Below are 16,251 nucleotides of genomic sequence, written 5' to 3'. Positions count from 1 at the left end.
ACTTCAGTGACGTGGCTGCACCTCTGCATGGACTCACATCAGCTAAGGTACCTTTTATCTGGGATAAGGGCGCAGACAAAGCATTTTCCGAGCTGAAAAGACGCTTCTCTGCAGCTCCCGTCCTGACTCAGCCTGATCCCTCCAAACAATTTATTGTGGAGGTGGATGCGTCTGAGACGGGGGTGGGGGCTGTTTTATCTCAGAGGGCGTCTGATAATAAAGTCCATCCCTGCGCGTATTTCTCCTGCAAGCTCTCTCCTGCAGAAAGAAATTACGACATTGGGAACAGAGAACTACTTGCTGTTAAACTAGCCCTTGAGGAGTGGCGTCATTGGCTGGAGGGTGCTGAGAAACCATTTCTTGTGTGGACGGACCACAAGAATCTGGAGTATATCAGGACTGCCAAACGCCTAAGCCCTCGCCAAGCTAGGTGGGCTCTGTTTTTTGACCGTTTTGCCTTCACCCTTTCTTATCGCCCTGGCAGCAAGAACACCAAGCCGGACGCCCTGTCTCGTCTACATCAGAGAGAGGAGGGTGGAGATTCAACTACAGCCAGCCCCATTGTCCCGTCTCATTTAGTTCTGGGTGCTACATGGTGGTCCTTGGAACGCAGGGTCAAGGCCTTGGTTTCTGATCCTGCAAATATACCACCAGGTTGTCCGGCAGACTGTCTGTTTGTTCCTTCCAGTCTTCGTCCGTCAGTCCTAAAGTGGGGACATTCGTCCCGGTTAGCCTGCCACCCTGGAGTTATGAGAACTGCCTTCCTGGTGGCCCAAGGATTCTGGTGGCCCACCATGTCTTCAGACATAAGGGCATTTGTTGCCTCCTGTCCTGTGTGTGCCAGTGTAAAAACTCCCAGAACTCCCCCTGCTGGTTTTCTTCAACCTCTTCCCGTACCCTCCAGGCCGTGGTCCCATATTGCTATGGATTTCGTCACCGGTCTGCCCAGCTCGAAGGGAAAAACAGTCATAATGACGATAGTGGACAGATTTTCCAAGCTGGTTCATGCTATACCACTACAGGGGCTACCATCAGCCAAGGAGATGGCAGTATTGGTGACAAAACACGTTTTTCGTCTGCACGGTCTTCCGCAGAACATAGTTTCTGATCGTGGGCCTCAGTTTGTAGCTTCTTACTGGAGGGAGTTCTGTAAAATGTTGGGAGTCAAGGTCAGTCTAAGTTCCGGTTTCCACCCCCAGACCAATGGCCAGGTAGAGAGGTTCAACCAAGATCTAGAGACCACTCTACGAGCTATGTGCTCAAAGAACCCCAACACCTGGTCATCTCATCTCCCCTGGGCAGAATATTCACACAACTCTCTCATCAATACCACCGGTTTTTCCCCCTTCCAAGCAGCTTACGGCTACCAACCGCCTCTCTTCCCACACCAGGAGCAGGCGGCCTCGGTTTCGGGTCCTGCTGCATTTGTGAGGCGTTGTCGTCGTTTTTGGGAGGACTTCCGACTCCGGTTGCTGAGAAACCAAGAGAGGTTTACCGCTGTCGCCAACCGCCGGAGGACTGCCGCCCCTGAATACAAGGTGGGAGATCGAGTGTGGCTCTCTTCCGCAGACATTCCACTCAAAGGGGGCTCTAGGAAGCTGATGCCTCGCTACATTGGTCCTTACCCCATAATTGAGATCGTCAACCCTGTGGCAGTCAGGCTTGGTCTGCCCCGTACTCTCAGAGTTCACCCGGTGTTCCACGTCAGCAAACTCAAGCCTGCAAAGGACTCACCTCTTCAGCCTCCTTCCGTGCCCCCCCCTGCACCTCGTATTGTGGATGGAGATCCTGTGTATACTATTCGGGAACTCCTCGCCTCCAGGAGGGTTGGTCGAGGCGTCCAGTATCTGGTGGACTGGGAGGGTTACGGCCCTGCTGATCGTCAGTGGGTGCCAGAGCGCCACGTCCTCGACCCAAACTTGATTGCCCGTTTCCACCGTGACCACCCTGATCAGCCTCGTCGGGGTCCGTCTGGGAGCCGGACTTTGTGAGGGGGGTTATGTCATGGATCAGCTGGCAGCTGCACCCTCCTCCTCCCCCTTCTGTGTGTTCACCTGTTTCTCTCAGCTGTTTTCAGTTTCCTGATTATGTGGTTTGTTATTTAAGTTTCTGTCCTTGTTGTTTTCAGTGTCGCAGAGTCCTGTTTGTTTGTACAACTGGATGTTTGACTTCTTTGAGATTTCGAGTAAATCTGTGACAGTCTACTTGAGTTCGAGTTCCTCCTTCCTGCGTTTGGGTTCCTTCGGTCACGAGTCGTAACAATGATTTCCTTTCTCCATTTATGAGGTCTGCTTTATGCTGGCACTGTAAAGGGGGTACTTACCCTCACAGTTCAGCATGCAATGGCCAACGAATCTGTGCCCACTAAAGAAAATGGCCTCAAAGTGGTACTACTCACATTAACCCTTGTGCTATCCTAGGCACTTTGACATTGGGAGTTGGGTCATCTAGACCCACTAGAGAGGCGGTCGGCAACCCGCGGCTCAGGAGCCGCATGCGGCTCTCTAGCGCTGCCCTAGTGGCTCCCTGGAGCATTTTCAAAAATGTTTGATAATGTAAAAAGATGGGGGAGAGAAATATATATATTTTTTTAATATGGTTTCTGTAGGAGGAAAAACAAGACACAAACATTCTTAACGTTTTCCAATGCTGTAAGAATGTGTAGAATAAATATTAAAATTCAACATTTCTGTCAACGAAGATTTGCGTCATAGCCTGCGACACACGTTTCTACCAGCAGGGCAGCGGACCGCTAGGCAGGTGGCTGATGGAAATCGAACCACCGTCAGTTCCGTGCATTGCGAATATTCTGACCTCCTGCTACACAACGCAGTCCGATGGCTGTCCAGGGGTGAGGTTTTGCGTCACTTTGTCGTCTGTTTCGAACACGCGAAAACATTCCTGAAAAGCAAAGACCTGAACTACCCACAACTGGAAGAGAGTGGCTCTAAAAGCTGCACTTTTTGGTGGATATGACTGTGACAAGCCACCTACACGAGCTGAATGAAAGTGTGCAGGCACTGCAAATGCTCACCTATATGTGATATATTTAACAACTTTAAATCTGCACATCTGGAAACGAAGCACCAGAGTAGCTTGATGTACCCAAGGCAACCAACATTTCTTGCCTGCAGAGTAAAAATGGAGAATAGTGGAAACATGTTGATAATTTTGCAGATATATAAGTTCTCAAATTAGCAAAGCTAATACTACAAACCTTAGCATTGGCATGTTTAGAAGGAAGAGACTTTGAATGTAACAGAACTATTTAAGTTAAGTTACAACCATTCACTGTACGTGACAACTGCACTGACTGAGCGGGACATTACTCAAAGAAAATGGCTTACTTCTGCTTACATCAAAATTAAGTCAGTTCTGTCCCCATTTTTTCACAGTATGGATGCCTCCATGCTGTAGTAACAGCATGTATTAATTAAGGCATCTTATATGTCAGTTTATAACTTGAATTACTTGCACTCCAGAAACAACGTCATAAAAACAAGGATTTTCCAAGAACATGAATGCTATCAGAATAAGAATGGTTATTCTGACCAATAGAATGGCTGTGTAACAGCTGTTTATTTCTCTATTCAAGTCCAACGTTTTGGCTGTTTGGAATTAACGGGTACTTCCTGTTTGAAATGTCAAGGGTCACTATAACGTATGTGCATATTTCTCTAGAATAAAGAAGGTAATGGACCAGGACTTTCTGATGGTTGATTTCCATAGTCTATTTATAAGTCAGTGATTAAGCCCTCTTATATTTGCATCAGAAACCTTAGAAAGATGAATTTTAAATAAGATTGTAACGTGCTAATTTATCATCAAAAACCAAACCAAAAATAAATCTATATTTTGTGCTTAAATAATACAAACATCTCGTAGACTTAGTTTAAACTCTTCAACACACTTCAGTTCATTTAGTTACCTGTTAACTAACATTATTTAAGATGGATTATCAAAGTTGGATGTGTTTACCTACTTTGTAAAACCGTCTAATATTGGACACTTGCTTTTGCGAGCATGCCTGGACATTCATCCACTGACTCACAGCTCAGCACTGGCCTTGGGTGAAATACCTAGAACACTTGAGATGACCCCTGACATTAAAGGCATTAAGTAGAATTCACAAGTGGCAGCTACGGCTTGCAGAATGTAAACACACATGCTGAGGAAAATGAAGAGATCGGGAACCGAGGTGTTTCAATTTCTTTCTTCATGCCCTCAGAGAGCCCAAAGCCTGCATTTATCTCATCGTTACATCCCAGTGCTGTCTGGCACATATTTTGTCCAGCCTAAATGCGATTAGGTTTTACCCCACAGGTTCCTCTGAGCTAGATTTTCCCAAAATGCCTCCTGGCACCTGCACCGGATAGATATTGCTTAAGCAATTCAATGATGAAGAACAAAATGCCCAGCACTTCCTTCTGTTGGTGTTCAGTTGCGGACTGAGTAGAATTCAGCTTTTTTTTTCTTTTCTTCATTATTTCTTACCAAATCAAGGCTGCTGAACTCTGAGTCAACCTTCAAATTGTTTTAGAACATGCTGTGTGTTAGGACTAATGTGGGCCATGGACAAAGCTGAAAAGAAACACAACGTGGAAAGAAAGTACTGATACTTTCCATGTGCCAGATTCAAATTGTATATTTATAAAAGGAGTAACACCCAATTGTTCACAAGAATTGTCTGTGCAGTCTACAACTAATCCTTCGTTTCTACAAGACGGCAGAAGACTCCAGGATTGCTGCCATAATCACACGTGTGTTTTGTAACCACGCTGGTACATTTAAGTGTTTAACTTATTCCTTAATCTATTATTAACTTTTTCATGATTCCACTGGAAAAAAAAACAACAACAAAAAACAGGTAATGCCACAAGAACACCAAATACACGATTTACAGTGGAGTGGGTCTTCAAACTATATGGGGAGCCAGTTTAAATCTATCTGATGATGAATGATGGAATGAAATATAGGAGGAAGAAGGGGAATGGACAGAAGAAGCTCTGAACCAAAGGTTTGTAGCAGTCTGTCTGAGTGAAAAATAGCATCCTCTCCCCCCTTTGCCCCTCACTGATTGTTTCTCCCATAAATCCTCTTTGAGATTGTGTAATTAATTGAATGCTGCTTATTTGTCATTAAAAAATCCCTCACCTAATGCCTAACGTTATGAGGAAACCACCGCAGAATCAATCCTATTAATCACAGGGCCCTTTTCCCCCCGAAAAACCTTCACAGATGAACAACCTGAGCTTTGCTCATTTTGAATAGCATTGGAAAACCTGTAGTCAAAGTTTTACTTCTGAACTACTGCTGAGACAATGTAATTAGTTTATTATTTGGGAAGATTTGTGACTTTAGTTCTGTTTACTCGGGTTTGTTTTGATTGTTTTGTTGAAGTTCGGTTCTTCTTTGTTGCTTATCTTGTCTAGTTTGCAGGTGATTATAGTTTGGAATCACCACAGCTTAAAAGATTTAATCCTCAATTAGTCCTATATCAATAATTATGACCGGTATATTGCGGTTCAGCTTTCGTAGTCTTGCTGTTTCGCAGATTTTTTGTCAATATAATTTTGCATTTTTATTTTTTACAGTGCATTGCATTATGTGTTCTGATTGGTTGTAGAGCATTGTCAATCAGTCAATTGAGGTCTCCTGTACAGAAAAAGACAAGTGTTCATGTCTGTCTAAGAAAGGTGTACACAGTATGTAATGAGGAGTTTTACAGCTTTAAAACATTTATGGCTAATCCTAATTTGTAGATTTCACCTATTGCGGCTTATTTTTTACATCGTAACCACCCCGAAAAATGACATCCCGACTGCAAACTGATCACAGTTGTAGTTGTCTTTCTGTCAATCTACGTTGGTTAGGTCAAAATTCCAATTCTAGCATTCTAAATAATCATCGTCTTCTGATGTCACTTTTTTAAGGAGCCTAAAAGTGACTTAGGTCAGTGCTCCCAAAGCTTGGCATTCCCTTAGACCTTTTTTATTGCCCTCGTCACCGGGGGCAGATTGGATCAGTAGAGCGCGGGGCACGCAACAGAGATGTACGCCTCTCCTGGCAAGGCGCCCCAACTCTCTGCAGGCTGCACGTCATTCATAAACATGACGGATTAGCTGTGATATTCCTCCATTTACAACCTAAGTGAAGAGAGTGGGAGGAAGAGAATGAAAGCAGGGAGGGAGTGTTAGTGTCAGATGCCCCTCAGGGGTGGTGCTAAAATGGATGGGTAAAGAGGGAGATGAAAAGGAGAGATGAAGCAGGAAGGGCGGAGAGGGGGCCCTTTCTTTACAGGCCTGGCTGGGCATACACCAAGGCCGGCAGGAAGTCAGGCACAAAGCACCTTTTACGCTCAGATGCCCCCCCCACCTTGCTTTGTCAAACTAGCTTAGCTGGACTTATATGTACCGTTATGAGTAAACATCACCTTGGGCAAAAAGTAAAAAAAAAACAGAGAGAGATTTCAGGACTTCTATGAAAAATCAAGAGCGCTTTATTTTTGCTCTGCTGTATTTTACGCCGTTCAGTTCATTCCAGACTTTACATACCATCTACCATCTCACCTTTAGAGCTATTTTTAAAGTGTTCACAGTGGTCTTTTAATTATGATTATGCAGTCTTTAGGCATCATTAAAACAAAAGCTGCCCCCCGCTTATCCGCCTCATTGCTGAGAGCTCTTTGTTTCAGCAGAGCAGGGAGCTTGTGGCCCACCCAGTGTCATTTTTTTCCGCCACAAATACAATCTTTTTCAAACTGCATTTTTTTGTCCGCTCCTGATTCACAACAATTTGAATAAAGAAATACTCAGAAAAGCAATTTTAGCTCAAATTTCATTAAATCCATCATATTAAAAAAGGCCTTTTTTCATCTTTGTCTTCCTTCCTCTTTCCCCTTATAGCACTTTATCTTGCATATTATATTTTCTGCTTCGTACCTTGAGCGATAAATCTATTTACCTCCCAAACAGAACCCAATTTATTAAGTCATGTAAGGAACAGAGAAAAAAAAAAGAATCTTGTCATCTTTTCTTTTTACCATCAGCAATGTTGCTATAAAGTAATCCTGAACAGAGTGGGCGAGCATTATCTGACAACGCTTTAAGCTATTTGTTGAAGGCAGAGCTGAATTGAATGCCACTTTTAACTCCAGCAGAAACACCTTTACAACTCTTCTTTTGCTTTTTTTTTTTTTTTACCTCTTCCAGAAACAGTACATCAGACGATAGTTGAAGCCCTTTAGTGCATTAAACATGCACACATAAAGAGCATTTGGAAGGGAGTATATAAGCAGACGCCACACTCTATCACCTCCTTTGGGACGCCTCCGTTCTCCCCAACTTTCCTGTCACATTGATGCATATACTGCCAGATGCCTCTTCTCTTTTCATGTTTAAAGCATGCTCATTGTATTTTCATCCTCTCATTTTTTAGTGACTGGCATTGTAAAGGCAAAGCTAAAAAAAGATTTCGTTAAAATATAACTATCGCCGCCTATGTTTTTGTTTGGCGGCAAGAAGGACATCTTTCAAACGACTGAAACCAGAAGTTGGAGTCGATATGGGCTCACGAGAGCATCAGCACTGAGGTGAGCCCTCCAACTGGTCAGGTAAAAAAAGACAGAAGGCAAAACTGTGAGATACTGAGCTGGTTCATTAACCGTCATGCGCTATACGTTCACAAGCAGGTGGTTTCGTTTGGTCCAACAGGCGTGTCTGATGTCACCGTTTTTGGGAAAATTATTTCTTTTTTTTAAACTTTATTTTTATTAGTTTTTGTTACATGAAAACAAAACACAAACCACAACAGCAATCAAAAACGAGGGTCAATTCTAGGTGCTTCTTGTATTTGCTGTAAAGTGTCGGTGTAATTGTGCCTCTTGCAGTCTTAGCCTGTTTGTTATTTTTTCCGTTGAATAGATGTCGTTAATTGTTGATGTCCATTGTTCCTCTGATGGGATCGACGTAGTTCCTGGTCAATGTTTTTTTTTAGCAGCTAGTGACAAAACTTTATATAAGTATCTGTGTTTTTGGGGTAAATGATTTCAATCTAAAAGTACGAAGAGTTTGTTTCGGTGGAGTGTTGGTTTAATGCAAAATGTCATCTCCTTAACTGTTAGAGCACATCCAAAAAGTGCTCTGATCTTCAGTCATTGTTAGAACTGTGAGTTTAACTGTGCCAGATGTGCTTCCATCCACTGGAGCTCTTCTATTTGACCATGGGTTCATCAGATTCTGATATGCGAGATGTGTGGTATAAAAAGTCTGAGGAAACTGACTTCATACAAGTTGACTTCTTTCTGGGAAATAGAAAGCATAGCACAAGCCCTTTCAATTATTTATATAGCTAAAAGCCTGCTATAGTAGAAAGGAATATAGGGATTATTCATGCCTTGCTAATCTCCTTCAGAGAGGACCTTTTGACTTCCAAAGAGCCCTTGTGGAAAATGGGGGTTATGCAAGAGCATTCAGCTTAGGTAAACAGACATTCTCTGCCAAAATGTGACCATATTGAGATTATTGGTGTCATTTGTAGCTGGTGAAAAGCACGATGCATATTTAGCCCTAGCCTGTCCTATTTTATCAAGATGACCATTGATGTGTCATCCCTACCATGACAAAGGTGGATAAAGGTGGAGGATTCCATGTAATCCATGGACACCAGTGAAGATCACAAATCATTGAAGAAAAAAGGTTCAGAGCACTGTCTAGTGGGTCTAGATGACCCAACTCCCAATGTCAAAGTGCCTAGGATAGCACAGGGATTATGGCTGTCTATTTACTTCCCTTAACCCTTTAACGCTCTAGATGTCACCAGTGAGACCTAAAAAAACACGCACTCTTTGACATACCATAACTCTTTGACCATATACACGATCGACATAAATCAGCTGACTCTGTCAGAAACAGAATTAGCCGATTTACGTCGACAGTGTAAGCACTTCACTCGCAGAGTGTTGCATGTCAGGGCTGCTTTTCTCCGCTTCCAAATACGCTGGAATTACGTTTATTGCATAAATGGTTGAAGAGTTACGATAGTCCAACGAATGTCAACACTGGAGCTAAAGCTCAGATGTTAAAGTGTAGTACAGATACACTGGTAACACAAAGCTACTCATCAACCAGTCACAGACATCATTTCCACATCACTTTCCTCCAAAGTTGTTTGGATCCAATTAGCAAGCACCATTACATGGCCTGAGAAGCTTCTCAAGATCATTAGATGCATTAAGGATGACCCTGTAATATCTAGTTAATCTAGTAGAAAATTACTTTTGAGCACAGCTAAGATCAAAGCTGCGAACATTGTCAGCACTTACCCACCTTGTTGAGACTTAAGTCCTAATTTGTTTCTTTGTGTGTGGATGACAGAAATGTACACAAATGTGAAAAAAAAACTGATTTGAAAGTCTTTTTTTGTATTAAATCACTGTAGACGTGAGAAAAAAACATTTGTCAAAGTCAATAGTTAAGCATTTCAGATACTTTAATTTCATTTAATAACATTAAAATCCATAAAAATGTACAGAACTTCCTGTCATCATTAAAGAGAATTCAAAAATGCCTCACAAACCCTGGTAGATGTTTTTCTGAAACCAAGTGCAGACTAGCGCGGCATTCATCTTGCTGATGTTAGATTTGCTTTTAATTGTTGTGGCTGTGCAGATGCTGATTGGCTGTTGTGATTAACCATGCCATTAGCTACAAAAGTCTGTGGGGGATGATCGGAGGATGATTAGTAATCTAAACGGAAAAAATGGTAAGGGCCGTCAACTCTGTTTTCTTTTTGTTTGTTTTCTTAAATTAAAATAATGAACAAGCAGTTATTGTGTGCTCTGTTTGTATTTTATTTATTTATTTTTTGTTACTTTTTGACATATGAGAGGGTGAAGCTGGGAATTCCAAGCAATGACTCTGTCTGGGCAGATTTGATAAAACATTGGATGGATTAAATGAGAGGTTACTGCAGTCAATGTCTGTTTCCGCATGCTACTGGTTGAAGTTCCACTCCAATCATCTATTGATCGTAGTTTAGCCAAAATCGTTTTCTACGATATAGTTTCTGCAGAACAACAGTAGTTCTTTAGAAATTCTTTATGGGTGTGACCGCTGATGCAGAGTAACTCCGCCCCCCTTCCCCTTCCTGCTGCTGAGAGCCCGCACAGCATATTTGCTACGTCACAAATGCAATCTTTTTCTAACAGCATTTTTTTTTATCTGCTCCCGAATCCCAACAATTTGAATATAAAGATACTCAGAAATGCAATTCTGAGGTTAGTTTTCTTCAGATATGTTCCCCTATCATCAGAAAAATGCCATAAAAAATAAATTTTCATCGATACTCAAACTCTTGGGGGGGGGGGGATAAGAAACTTCTGATGCATAGGGTTCCAATACAAAACTAACTAAAATACTGGCGGTTCTAAAATAACACTACAGCAAAGCATTTGAAGAAACCATATTTTCAGCCATAGAGTTGCACAAAGACAACTTAAACATGTAAAATCTGCATGGAAGACTTTCTCTGAGAGTGAGTCGGTTTATGCTATCAGCGATGTTCCTGTAGGAAGAAAATGCATTTTTTGACAAAATGGAACGTTCCGAACGGCAGCTCGGGTCTTGCCATTTACAGAGCTCCTGCCAGTAAACCAGTGTGTGGTACCTCCTTCCCTTTTTTGCAAACCACTGATCAGGAACACAGTAATTTAACAATGGTCACTTGCTTCTTTGCTCGTGCTACATTTTCCTCCAACAGTTCAAGAAGGCTGACAAAGCATTTGTCTTCATAAGCAATTCCAGCGTGCAGGCCGTTTTTTTTTTCTTTCTTTTTTACATCTTGAACTCAGCATTTGTCAGAAGAGGCAAAAAAAAAAATCACTGAAATAGAAAAAAAAAGCCTTAAAATGTACATTTTTTTGTCTTTCATTCAGTGCGGGAGCAGTTTCCTCCCACAATAGTAACAAAGAACGGAGTGTGTGCATTGTTTCTAAATAAATACTGATCGTGCTGCAGCCTTTTTGCTGAAAGGGGAAAGATTCGTTTAAGCCGCACAGCTCTGACCGTGCTGCTGTGCCGTTCCATACAAATGGAAATGATGCATTCTGTTTTTCCGTCACAGGACGGCAGCTTCCCATTTTCCGCTCCCACTGTCAAGTTGAGCACAGCTGCATAAGTTTACCGGCTTGTGTGCGGCGCACAGGAAATGGCTGTTGACAGAATAATGGGAGTATGAAGATGCAATATAAATCCTTAATCATGCCTGAATCATGAACTGCAGCACTCAAATACACCCATCATTCTGCTGCAGCTACTTTTAGCAGGGAGTCGAGACCCCACAAGTTTTCCCTGCTACATTTTCATGTTCCTTTGCTCAGTTAATAGATTACCAGCTGTGCTAACATTGCCTACTGATATGTACAATTGTTACAGACGCAGCAGGAGTCCAAGTTCATGCAAACTGTATTTTGAAGGGTTGCATCAATAAAAAACGGCAACAACTAATCAAATGATACTCTATTCCAGTGACTCAATGGGACGGTCCATGGGACAGTTGATGGAGACCTATATGTTTCCATTTTATTTATAATCTGATTCTGAAAGAAGTTTTATTTTGAAAAACTACTGGATCCTCCCCACCACATCCGACTCATTCAAGTCGCTTGCTCACACATTAAAAATCCATCCGCTACTTTCTTAAGGAGGCAGCGTTGACTGCTAACCCCCAAGCTAGCAAAACAAACATATTTGAAAAGTTTATTTTTGGCAGAAAAGAATCAGTAAGGAAAGAGAAGAAGAGCCTTTGACTTCAAAATAAGAGACAGCTGCATTTAACAGACGAAAACCAGGAGTCCTTACTCCAAATATGAATGTATTGCAATAGTTGTTCCCACACACCATAATATTGCACAATATTCAGCAACTAGGCTGTCTAATGTTGCAAGGATGCTGCTAATAAAGTTGCCCAAATGGTGGATTCACGTTTATTATCATATATTTTTATCAATCTGCTTTAGTGCAGATTGTTTTGATTTTTCTTGTATTCATTGTACTCTTAAATTGGCGTGCGATTTTTTAGCTTATACTTTGACAGTATATAACATTTTAGTGGCTCCTATATGATATCTAGAGTACAAATAAAGTTTTAAGCTGCTACAGATATTATAACCCTTGTGCTATCCTATGGGGTCAAGATGTCGTGTTTTCCCTACCATGACAAAGGTGGATGAAGGTGAAAAGATTTCATGTAATCCATGGACACCAGTGAAGATCACAAATCATTGAAGAAAAAAGGTTCAGCGCACTGTCTAGTGGGTCTAGATGACCCCACACCCAATGTTAAAGTGCCTAGGATAACACAAGGGTTAAAAAGGATGGAAAATAACCTTGCCCTCAAAAGTTAAGGGAAACTGGAAGCTAAAAAAAAAAAGACTGATGCCTGCTTCAGACTTGAACAGGCCAGTCTGTTAAAATACTTTTTGTTGGTAAACCGGTCTGCTGTCTGAAAAAGGTTGGAGACCTACTCTGTTCCATATGTGCTTTATATTCGTCACACAATCTTTCCTGATCAGCCTGAATTTCTAAACAAGTGGAGATGAATCCACCTGAACGGCACAAATCCCAGAACCTCATTCATCTTATAGTTACAGTACGCAAGAAAAACAAAAGTCAAATAAGACGATCCATACGTCACATCAGAGCCTGGCAGATTTGACTGGGAACATCATTACATTTCAGAGTTCATCTTTCATGCAAATTGCTTCTGCGAGCCTGGAAGTTCATTACTAATGGCAGTTCCCATCAAGTTGTAGGCCGATCCGAATACTAATATCCCCTGGTACTTCGAATTTGTCACCTCAAGTCTTCTCTTTTCATAACACGGCAATTACAACAACGTGCTTTTCCTTCATGAAATTAGGCTTCGCCCCCCATGGCGAGCTTCCCACAACAGATGCTTTGCCGTCGTTTGCACAGACCATTGGAGCCTAAATGAACTAAATGAACAGTCACTTTATATGTATTGAGACCTGGTGTTATAGCTCTCTTCTTTGTTTGTTCACTTAACTATTTATTCACTGTTGCATCAAACTTTTACTAAGGTTTAACAAATAACTTTTTTTAGGGAAAAGTAAAAGTTGAACAGAAATAGTTTCCATAGTCATAAGTTGCAGAACAGACAAAAAAAGTGTACATTATATCATAAACTTTGCTGAAAGTAAGACATATTGATTTGTACTGTGCCCTTGCTTTAAAAACAAATGCACAACCTTTTTGTGGCATTTAGCATTTTAACTTCATGATGGTGTTTATGCTGTTACCCAGGTCTTTTTGTTTTTTTTGATTGAAAATTGGACCTGATCACGGCGCTTCAAACTTGTTTAGAAGTTGTTTCCTGATCAGGGATCGGATATTTATTAAGTTATTTTGATTAGCGCTACAGATTACAAGCGTCATTTTGCAAATAAACACTGCATATCATGAACGAATCACAGCATTCTATTGATGGAAAGCGCAGCGGAATACCGCAGTTGCATGAGCAGAAGACGCCCAAGAACACTTCAGTTAAAGTCAGCCAGATATTCATAGATTTGGACTTCCAGGTTCAACAAGTCTTTCAATAAATGTTTAAAACTAACAGCAAGTGGCTCTTATTGTTTTGTCTAAACTCAAACAATGACCTTCATATGAACTTCAGAAGAAAAAAGATCAGGTTTAGTTTCGTTTTACCATGAATGGCTCTCTCAACGCTGCCAACAGATAGATGGCAGTGAGACGGCTGCTAAGGGACCGTCTACAAAGTGCAAGCTCAGAGAAAGAAGTCAGTAATGTCTCGAAAACTAATAAATGTTTACACTGAAATGAGATAGACATGAATACTCATCATCATATTAATGCTTTGACGACTTGAGAAGAAAGTCATCCTTGATCTTAATTCTTTTTTAAATTGAGATCGGACATGATCAAATATGTTCAATAGTTCTAAAGATACTAAAGCTACAAACTTTCTCACAAGACTAATTATCACCGGTTTTTACTAGTTAACAGTTAACTATTTTTCTCTAGATGATAGAACTATTTTACTCGATTAGTCACTGAAACAAAAGTGATCTGTTTAAGTAATAAATGGTAAAAAGAAGGTTGACAAAAAAATTAATAAATAGGAGAAAACTTGAATATGTTTATTAAATGTGCACATTTTTTTATGCAGATTTTATGCAGATTCTGCAGATTCTCAAAATTAAATGACTCGGAATCAGATCGAGGCCAAAAACACCTGATCCGGATTCCGGCAAACGCAGCTAGATTGGCGTGTCAATAATTTATTTTGAATAAGTAAAAAACACATATTAAAGTGCATTTGAATATTTTGAACCTCATTTATTTCAAAATTAAAGGCTGCAAGAATAATTTGCAAAATTACAATGACTGAACCTGCATTCATTTTTAGCGGCTTATTTCAAGAACATTTTGCTTCATCTTCATCGTTTTATTAGACTATTGGATGGAAATCATTTTACACCAAAGCAGAGGAAACCCAAACAGTGAGGCATCTCCTGTTTGCTGCCTTTTTTTTTCTTTTTTATTTGGGGTAACTCATCGGCTCTTGCTCATTCTCAGCACAATGATTGTAGAATAGGCAGAGACGAAGAGCAAAACAGAAACTGTAATAAACATGCTAATGCCGGTCGGTGGAGATGGGAAAAGCAGCTTCTATCTGTCCCTCAGCTATCTGTCGGCGTGAGTGGAGGGGAAAGACAGAGACACGGCGAAAGGCATGAAGAATTGTGCACTGTATTTAATGTGAGTAAGAGGACACACACACATGGTTCCACACGCTCAGTGTGTATACCCCAGTAAACAGAGGAGAGCTGCATGTGAACGTGCCACCTTTCTCTTTCAATCGGCCTCTGGAGACAGTGCAAAGGGCCTTTTGTTGGCTCACTGGTGAGATAAGAAGCGAGGCAGGAGGGGAGCTTCGAGGTGGGGTGGGAAGGGGGCTTCAGAGACTCACGCAGCTAGCTTTTTATTTTTTCTATAGGAAGGAAGCACCTCTCTCAATAGGACCTCATTTGCCATGTTCTGTAATTGTGGAACATAATGGAGCACACCTCATTCAAGGAGCCCAAAGCCCTTTTTTTATTTATTCTGAAGCCATTTTCTTGATTTGAAGCCAAACATTTAGGGAGATATTACAGTCTTTTGTGCTCAAAGCCACCACAAATTTCCCTCTGAAGGAAATGCTTTGTGTAATCAAGATCACAATTTGGTCAGTGCTTATTATTAGACACGCAGACATCAAACTTGCCATCTGACCTGTGTTGGAGCCGCTCCCTAGAATTCTTTCTTTTTTTATTAAATCTTATACGCTTAAAACATTAAAAAAAGATGCATTTATGCAGCCATAATTACAGGAAGATACTGACACAATCAACCTGCCATTGGAGCACTGCTGAAACAGTATGCTTGTTAATCGCATGAGAATAGCACAGCCTTATTTTCTACATGGTCGAATATCAAAGCTGAAGTGCAGAGATGAAAAATGACTGATTTGAAAATTATTGCTGAGCTTTTTCATTAAAACCCCCGAGCTAGGAAAGGATGGTTATTTGCATAATTTAACTGGCATCTTAATTATTGTGTCAAAAATCTGTATGCAAATGACTTAAGTCACTTAGAAAAGGAAACTTACTTGGCTAAATGGGAAATGGATTAGATTTCATCAAGCAGGAGCACAGTGTGTGGAATTTAAGATTAAATCAGGTAAGAGTGTGTGGAACAAAGAAAAAGAATGAAGGCATAAGACATATGCAACCTTACCTGGGTTTGCTGGAGCAGAGCTGAATGCTATTGACTATTTAGCTTTTTTTGGGGTGGGGGTGGGGGGTGGGAGAGGGGCTGTTGAGTTAAAAAGGACCTACCACGTAAAACTGTGAGTCTGGTGGAAGCGCTTATCTCTCCAACAGTGTTGGAGGCGACACATTCATATATGGCTTCGTCTCGAGGCGTGCGCAATGGCTGAATTCTTAACACCGAACCAGAGCCGTCGTCGAACTCTATCACCTGCAGGTGCGAGAAACAGGATATGTTAAAGGAGATTTTTTTGGTCAACACGGAGGAGGGACCCTCTGCAGAGACAAACAAAACAAAATAAAGCAAAAAAAAAGACTGTTTAGACAAGACTGATGATGACTGACACGTGACACATAATCTATTTCCTACCTTACAGCTGTTTTTTTTGTGGGTGGACTTT

General features: G+C 41.2%; 1 protein-coding gene across 42 annotated transcripts in view; it reads right to left on the bottom strand.

Moving 5' to 3' along the window:
- LOC101165843 (receptor-type tyrosine-protein phosphatase delta) overlaps positions 1 to 16,251 on the bottom strand; it is a 496,446-nt gene that overhangs the window by 67,149 nt on the left and 413,046 nt on the right. For all 42 annotated transcript variants that reach the window (XM_023966287.1, XM_023966285.1, XM_023966296.1 and 39 more), the window contains one exon: positions 15,920 to 16,061. In XM_023966287.1, coding sequence (XP_023822055.1) covers positions 15,920 to 16,061 — 142 coding nt within the window. The remainder of the gene's footprint in view (positions 1 to 15,919; positions 16,062 to 16,251) is intronic.

The sequence above is a fragment of the Oryzias latipes genome, chromosome 18 (genome assembly GCF_002234675.1).
Source record: "Oryzias latipes chromosome 18, ASM223467v1".
Lineage (NCBI taxonomy): Eukaryota > Metazoa > Chordata > Actinopteri > Beloniformes > Adrianichthyidae > Oryzias > Oryzias latipes.
The sequence above is the reverse complement of the archived record's forward strand: the minus strand, read 5'-3'. Positions and strand labels throughout refer to the sequence as shown.